Here is an 8,498-nt window from a genome sequence, read left to right as displayed (position 1 = left end):
CTAATGGATGGGTCTTGTCCATCACATCATTCTCTAATGATGTGATCCCGTTGATCAAATGACAACACATGTCTATGGTCAGGAAACTTGACCATCTTTGATTAACGAGCTAGTCTAGTAGAGGCACACTAGGGACATTCTGTTTGTCTATGTATTCACACATGTATTAAGTTTCCAGTTAATACAATTCTAGCATGAATAATAAACATTTATCATGATATAAGGAAATATAAATAACAACTTTATTATTGCCTCTAGGGCATATTTCCTTCACAAGGGACACAGCGTCTGGATGACATATTGATGAATTTGAAAAACTTTTTGAACACCCGGTTAGTTTGGATGTAATATTTAAATATGAACTTTTGTTGCATCAGGATATTTGCATGTTATTTATGGACAAATTGTGTTATTGCTCTATCATCTTATAATTATTTTGAGTGCTCCAGACACATGAAAAAAAACAGTGGTGAATGTTTGATGGATAGGGTTGAATGGCCGGCTCCTGTATCTGTATTGTAAGCTCGATCTTGGGGATACCGTTGGACATGCCCTTACCACTAGCAAATAGGTGATGCATTCGGTAACACAGTGTCGCCTTTCTTGCCAGATATCTTAAAAAATGGTGCAATGTATTTAGGTCTTTGCCCTTGCAACCAGGATGACTCCCAAAATTTGGCTCTAGTTCCATTGCCAAGCATTACCTTAGTGATCGTTGTGAAGAGGTCACGATCACCATTGTTGCATGGCATTCCCATACAACACCAAGGCCTAGACGGGTCATCACAACCAAGCCATAACCATCTTAACCAAAGCGCCGTGGCGAAATTGCCAAGATTAAGAATTCGCAAACCACTATACTCCTTGGGCTTGCAAACTTACTCCCAATTTAATTTTGTACTTGCCATCGTTCGTCTTGTCGGTCCCTACCCAAAGATTTGCTTGCCTCGAGCTTTCAATATTGGGAGGTCGAGTGGTGTAATATGGTAATGACCACCGCACCGCCATGAGTTCCATCTTAACCAAAACGATGTGACCTACATAACAACATGCTCCTGGCCAAGGTGCTAATTTTCCTGGTGCTTTTTATCGTCTAAGGGTTGCAAGTGGATACTCTTTAGTCGTTTGACCATATAAGGCGAACCAAGGTACCGGATGGGGAAGGATGAGCGGCATGTCAGGAAGGAATGAAGGATGCCATAAAGATCAATGCTATATTTCTACGAGATCACTTGCTATAGGATGATCTTTTATGCTCCTCCATAAAGGTTAGAAAAACAAAAAATATATGTGCTGAAGATTGATTATAATAGTAAACCCCCCTATGAAAAACACAATCATTAGTCGTCCAACTGTCCAAGATCATTCGCGAGGGCAATAATTTTTGTCGTCGCTGCCTCCTCTTCACCTAGTTGCCCTTAGCCCTAATAGCCATTCTTACGTCAAGATGGAAGAGGTGAGAGGAGATAGGGTGACTCGGCATCTCTTTTTGTCAAAAATATTGACAAAATAAACTTCGACATCACATTGAATGGTGGTGGAGAGTCAAGCAGCTGATATGCTCAACGTGCAGCCAATATCTTCTGTACTTGATTATCTCGAAGTGGTGAAGCTGGTTCTGCAGGGTGCATGGCTAGGGGCATCTGAAGTGGCCGAGGGTTGGTGTTGCTCTTCCAAGTAGTTGGTTTGGAAAAAGCGACAAGAGCGGCCTTGATTCGTCGGTAAGAAAGGCATCCATCCCATTTATATTAGTTAGTTATATCAATTTTATGTAGCTCCCTCCGTCCACTAACACAAGGCCATGTGGCAGTGGATGGCTAGGTCATTTTGTAAAGGAAAGGCTAAAAGAGTTGGCAAGCATTCAATTGATGATGATGATGAAGAAGAAGAAGAAGAAGAAGAAGAAGAAGAAGAAGAAGAAGAAGAAGAAGAATTTGGTGAGGCTATCTATCTAAAGCAGGTGTCATGTAGCAATGCAAATCAAACAATTTCAATGCTTCATATTCTTATCGTCTGAATTGAAGCTTCATTGGTGATTTCAACCTTGATGCTCCTCTAGTTAGATAGTACATACTGTAACGTGTGGCAAATCCCAAATCAAACAGATGCTCCCTGAAATAATCAAAACCAATAAAATTCCTTGGGCAGATATCAGATTCGGGTTTTGGAGAAATTGATTTACCCTCCAGCATAAGCCTCATCAACCAAATCTCTGCCATCCGCGACATTGAAAATTCAACAGATATTAGGTGCAATGCAAACTGAATTTTTTAGTGCTAGAAAAAAAAAGGTGATGGCATGGAAAAAGGTGGGTAAGAAGAAATGGTGATGGCAGGGTTGGGTTGGTACCAAAACACAAGACTAGAGTTGAAGCACGCAGCAGCATGGGAATGAATGAATGAATGGGGGGAGTGCGACCCGGCCGAACGAAGAAGGTTTGGTTTGGTTTGGCGCACCCACACTCCCGGTTCACTCACTGCGACTCGCACCGCTCCACTCCACTCTCCCCAACCTCCACTCCCAAATCTCGTCTCTTTCTTTCTTTCTCCAGGCGCACCGGCGCACCGCACCCCCGCCGGGCCCTCCCTCCGTCTTGGTCTGCCCCAGCCAGCCAGCGAGGGCCCGAGTGAGCTGCACAAAGAGAAAGAGAAATTCCTTCCCCAACAAAGAAAGAAAGAAACGCGCGTATAAATCCATCCGTAGGCCAACAACGCCTCCTCTGTCTTTCTCTCTCTATCTCTCTCTCTGTCCCGTCCCGGCCGGGGGAAGAGGCCATGGAGATATTCTACTACCTTGTGTTCGGGGGCCTGTCGGCGGTGGTGGCCGGGCTGGAGCTGGGCAAGAGCGGCAAGGACCGCGTCGCAACCCCCACCGCATTCAACGCATTCAAGAACAACTACGTCCTAGTATACTCCCTAATGATGTGTACGTCTTTCTGAATTTCTCTTGTCTTCTCTTCTCTTGAGATGTGCTGCGTATGTATGCCTCAACTGATTTCGGATTGGTTTCTGCAGCCGGCGACTGGCTTCAGGGTCCCTACGTGTACTACCTCTACAGCCAGTACGGGTTCGACAAGGGCGACATCGGCCGCCTCTTCATCGCCGGATTCGGCTCATCCATGCTCTTCGGAACCATCGTAGGATCACTAGCAGACAGGCAGTACGTTTTCTTTCTTCTTCTTCTTCTTCTTCTTCTTGTTTTCTTTCTTCTTTTCCATTGGGATTCATTGATTGATTAACTGACTGAAAAACAAAACAAAATCTTGTGGAAAACATAAAGGGGCCGCAAGCGCGCGTGCATCACCTACTGCATCACCTACATCCTCAGCTGCATCACCAAGCACTCCCCGCAGTACCGGGTCCTCCTCCTCGGCCGCATCCTCGGCGGCGTCGCAACCTCCCTCCTCTTCTCCGCATTCGAGTCATGGCTCGTCGCCGAGCACAACAAGGTTTGCTTCTTTCTTTCTTGGTTTGTACTCCACTTCTTGGTTTTAAACCCCTACTCCCCAGTCAGTGTGACCATCACTGTCACTGTCAATCAAATCGAAATCAACTCAACCCACTGCGAATGCTAGCTGCTTTTCATTTTCAGCTGCCTTATATCTTTAATCCACCAAAGTATGTATGTCTTGTTCTATATCCACAAGGAAAGGCATCAAGCATTAGATTGTGTACTACACTACACTAGTATAATGGCACCTTTGGAATGTGTCTTGTGTTCCTACCTACCTACCTACCTACCTACGTACCTACGTAATGCTGCTGCTACTTGTGGTGAATAAACTACTACTAGTGATGCTAAATACTCCCTCCGTAAACTAATATAAGAACGTTTATAATATTAAAATAGTAATCTAAACGCTTTTATATTAGTTTAAAGAGGAAGTACTAAGCAGGACGAATGTTTGACTGTTGACTGCCAATGCCATGCCATAAAGGGAAGGGCCATATAATAATATAATTATGACTGTTGTTTTAGAGGTGTTGAAAAAATTAATTGGAGGATCATGATGTATGTGTTCCTACACTAGAGGAGTAGGATGAGGAAAACCTCACTCACTTTGTCAGGATCTGAAACAAACAAAAAAGACTGAATCAAATCTTGCTCCCCTGCCTGCAAGCTTAAATGAAATCCACCGTCTTTTCTTTTCTTTTGTTTTGTTTCATTAGTCAGTTACCTATCCTTTGTTGTGTCGGTGGAAGGAATAGATAGAGATGAGGAGATGAGATGAGGTGGTTGCCGACTTGCCATTGGCATTTATTTATTTAACAAAGGAAGGAACCATGATGGCCCAGCTTTCTTAATAAATAAAAATAAAAGCTCTTCATTTCTTTCTCTGGGCCAAACTGGGCTGGGACTCACAATTGTCCTTTTATTCGCCTTCTCCTCTTTTCTCCATGTGCTGTCGCTCGCTGGAGAATAAATGAACATTCAACTAACTCAATCATCCATCCTAACCTACCAAGAAAGAGAGAGAGAGAGAGAGAGAGTCCAAGGATGGATTCAGTACAGTATCTGCGGCATGCATGTGACACACCATTTATTTATTTAGTCTTCTTCTTCTTCTTCTTCTTCTTCTTCTTCTTCTTCTTCTTCCTCCCTCCCCTAATGTAATGGGAGGAGCTATTGTTAAACAGCTAACCATAAAGAAATCCATGTCATTTGCAAATTGCCAAATTATGCATTATTGTTATTGTTATTATATCTTGTTGATTTCTACCTACCTTTTTGCAATGTAACAAGACTAGTAAGTATTATTCACCCAACCTTTTTGTTTGATTTCTTCTTGTCTTGTTTCACACACCACACAGAGAGGCTATGACCCGCAGTGGCTCTCCATCACCTTCTCCAAGGCTATATTCCTCGGAAATGGTCTCATCGCCATTATAGCTGGCCTCTTTGCTAACCTGCTTGCTGACAACCTGGGCTTTGGTCCTGTGGCTCCTTTCGATGCCGCCGCGTGCTTCCTGGCAATTGGCATGGCCATCATCATGTCCTCGTGGACTGAAAACTATGGAGATCAATCTGAAGGCAAGGATCTCATGTCTCAGTTCAAGGTTGCCGCCAAGGCAATCGCTTCAGGTATGCTCGTTAGCGCTTCACTTCATCCCACCCACTGCAACGCAACACAACATTATTAAACGTGTATATATTGTAAACTTAGAAGAATTCGCATTCTAACGCTCATCACAAATCTCCAGATGAAAAAATCGCTTTGCTGGGAGCCATTCAGTCGCTGTTCGAGGGCTCAATGTACACCTTTGTCTTCCTCTGGACTCCAGCCTTGAGCCCAAATGACGAAGACATTCCCCATGGTTTTATATTTGCAACCTTCATGCTGTCGTCTATGTTGGGTAGCTCCATTGCATCACGCCTATTGGCCCGCAAGATGAAGGTTGAAGGCTATATGCAGATCGTGTTTGCAGTATCAGCCTTCACACTTTTCCTCCCAGTTGCCACCAGCGTAAGACCATACTCTTCATTTCTTTCTCCGCCTTTCTAAGATAGATTACTTCTTACTGATAGCGTTTTCGCATGTGTGACGTGACAGCTTCTGGTGCCGACGTCTTCAGTGAAAGGAAGTGGCATCTCATTTGGGGGCTCTCTACAGCTGCTTGGTTTCTGTACCTTTGAGTCATGCGTCGGCATTTTCTGGCCATCCATCATGAAAATGAGATCTCAGTATATTCCTGAGGAGGCAAGAAGCACCATCATGAACTTCTTCCGCATTCCACTGAACCTGTTTGTCTGTGTGGTGCTCTACAATGTAAGCAAATATATTCCTGTAGTGCTTCACTTATCTCCATCATTGTTGATAAACATTATGTTGCAGGTGAATGCTTTCCCTATCACCGTCATGTTTGGCATGTGTTCAATCTTCCTCTTCATGGCGGCAATCTTGCAGAGACGGCTCATGGTTGTCGCTGACCTACACAAGCTATCCACAAGTAACTTGTCTTTCCTTTAATTTGTTCCAGCATTCTAGTCTAGTGCTTTCCACTACTGGAAAATTCCTTTTTGTCAAGTGTTGGCGTCTTTTACCGAGTGCTATTCGTCGGGCATTCGGCAAACATATCTTTGCCGAGTGTCATCGAAAAAATACTCGGCAATAAGGCGAAACTCGGTAAACAGGTGCTTTGCCGAGTGTAGTGGACAAAACACTCGGTAAAACAGTGGTACACAGCAAAGAAAGACCTTTGCCGAGCGCTACACTCGGCAAAAGGGTGTTTTTCCCGAGTGTTGCACTCGGCAAAAGGGGGTATTCACTTCGCCGCATTGTTTTCGGCGTCGAGATTGCATACGACCTCGGATGAAGATGATCCAAAAAGCAAAGTTGTTCATTTTGACAAGACGAATAATCTTCATGTTGAAAACTTTTTTCATTTTAGGCCATATTAATTACTCTTTTTTCCCATGCCAAAATATGGTCTCAAATGCCCAAGGTGATGGCCAAATGCATTTCATAGTTTATTATAATGTGCCCATATTAGACACATAGGCGTATCTTGCCATTACAAACAATGTGGCCAAGTAGATTTTCGAACTTTTTTGTACAAAAAATTATTTTTCACTTTCTAAGTGTCAAAATGGTATTTTTTGTGAAGCAAGTACAAAAAACATGGTGCAAAATGGCACCACTCCAATTTTCACAGTAAGTAGACCTTATTTTATACACAATTCCCAAGTTTAATGGGTTTTCTAGATTTCTAACTACTTTTGCAAATTTAAATGACTTTATGTCAATTTCCCGAAAGTAATTCAAATTTGAACTACACATGTGTGATAGCTCTGTCCTCAAAATTAGCAAAAAATATTTTTAGGTACACAAGTAGTCATTATATGGAAGAACCACTCCTTTGGTTTGTAGGATTTTTGTAGGAATTCTATAGGATAGGATTTGCAAAGGAAATATTCCTTTGAAGCCCTTTGGTTTGTAGGAATGGATTCCTATTCCTATGTAGGATAGGAATCAATCCTTCACGTTTTGGAGGGAAAAAAACATTAGCCTAGACTCAATGGAAAAAAATCCTATCCTATGCATCAAATGGCATCTTTTTCTCTATAGGAATTGACATGCATGTCATCTCATTTCCTATGATTTTCCTATTCCTATAAAATTCCTATCCTATGAACCAAAGAAGGCCTTAGAGTTTTGAGAGATTCAACCCCTTACCATGAATAGCCGTGACGACTATTTTGACCTCGTTTTGGAAAAAATGAAAGAAAACAAATACAAATTCAAAAAATGCAATCCTTTCGCATGGAGTCTTTTTATGTGTACTAGTTGCAAGAAAAAATACCAAGCTTTCAATATGACAAATTTGAAAAAAATTCCTTCACAAAACGGGCTATCGCGTATGAGCTTTGATGGTTTTCAAGCCAAATGACCAAGGTGAAGTCATATTCATTGCATAGTTTATTAGAATGTGCCCAAATATGGTTCATATAATGCTTATTTCCATTAGAAACAATATTATCAAATAGTTTTTCTAACTTTTATGTACAAACATACCATTTTTCATTTTCTAAGTGTCAAAATGGGTACTTTTTGTGAAGCAAGTACAAAAACCAGGGTGCAAAACAGTACCACTCCAATTTTCACAAAATTATACCATATTTGATGGACAATTCCCAAGTTTTATGGATTTTCTAGATTTGTACCTACTTTCACACATTTAAGTGACTTTATGTTAATTTCTCTAACGTAATTCAAATTTGAACTACAAGTGTTTGATAGCTCTGTCCTAAAACTTAGCAAAAAATAGTTTTAGATGCACAAGTAGTCATTATATGGAAGAACTTCTTAGAGTTATGAGAGATTCAACCCCTTGCCATGAATAGCCACGCCGAATATTTTGACCCTGTTTTGGAAAAAATGAAAGAAAAAGAATAGAAATTCAAAAAATGTAATCCTTTCGCATGGAGTCCTTTTATGTGTACTAGTTGCAAGGAAAAATACCAAACTTTCAATATGAAAAATTTGAAAAAAAAATCCTTCACAAAACGGGCTATCGCGAATGAACTTTGATGGCTTTCAAGCCAAATGACCAAGGTGAAGTCATATTCATTGCGTAGTTTATTAGAATGTGCCCAAATTTGATTCATAGAATGCTTCTTGCCATTACAAACAATATTATCAAATAGTTTTAAAAAATAGTACAAAAATATCTTTTTCCATTTTCTAAGTGTCAAAATGGGTATATTTTGTGAAGCAAGTACAAAACCAGGGTGCAAAACTGTCCCACTCCAATTTTCACAGAAATTAGACTATATTGGATGGACAATTCCCAAGTTGTATGGATTTTGCTAGATTTCTACCTACTTTCGCACATTTAAGTGACTTTATGTTGATTTCTCGATGGACAATTCCCAAGTTGTATGGACATTTAAGTGCATGAAAAAATTAGATAAATTGTTCTGATAAATCCTATTTGTTCTATTGAGTGCATACTTGGACCTTATCCAGGAAAAGAAAATGAATTTCAAACATAAGAATG

The 8,498-nt window shown here is 41.0% G+C and overlaps 1 protein-coding gene across 1 annotated transcript; it reads left to right on the top strand.

The window, feature by feature from the left end:
- Window positions 1-2,587: 2,587 nt before the first annotated feature.
- LOC125530263 (molybdate-anion transporter-like) lies at window positions 2,588-5,948 on the top strand (the record flags this gene model as incomplete). Its single annotated transcript, XM_048694655.1, is given in 7 exon segments — window positions 2,588-2,925; window positions 3,015-3,159; window positions 3,280-3,448; window positions 4,812-5,082; window positions 5,202-5,464; window positions 5,552-5,767; window positions 5,834-5,948. Coding segments are annotated over 7 exon segments (1,330 nt in total), but the record flags the coding sequence as incomplete, so codon positions are not given.
- Between the last annotated feature and the right edge of the window lie 2,550 nt (window positions 5,949-8,498).

Source organism: Triticum urartu, unplaced genomic scaffold, assembly GCF_003073215.2.
Source record: "Triticum urartu cultivar G1812 unplaced genomic scaffold, Tu2.1 TuUngrouped_contig_6187, whole genome shotgun sequence".
In the NCBI taxonomy this organism is placed as follows: Eukaryota; Viridiplantae; Streptophyta; class Magnoliopsida; order Poales; family Poaceae; genus Triticum; species Triticum urartu.
The sequence above is the reverse complement of the archived record's forward strand: the minus strand, read 5'-3'. Positions and strand labels throughout refer to the sequence as shown.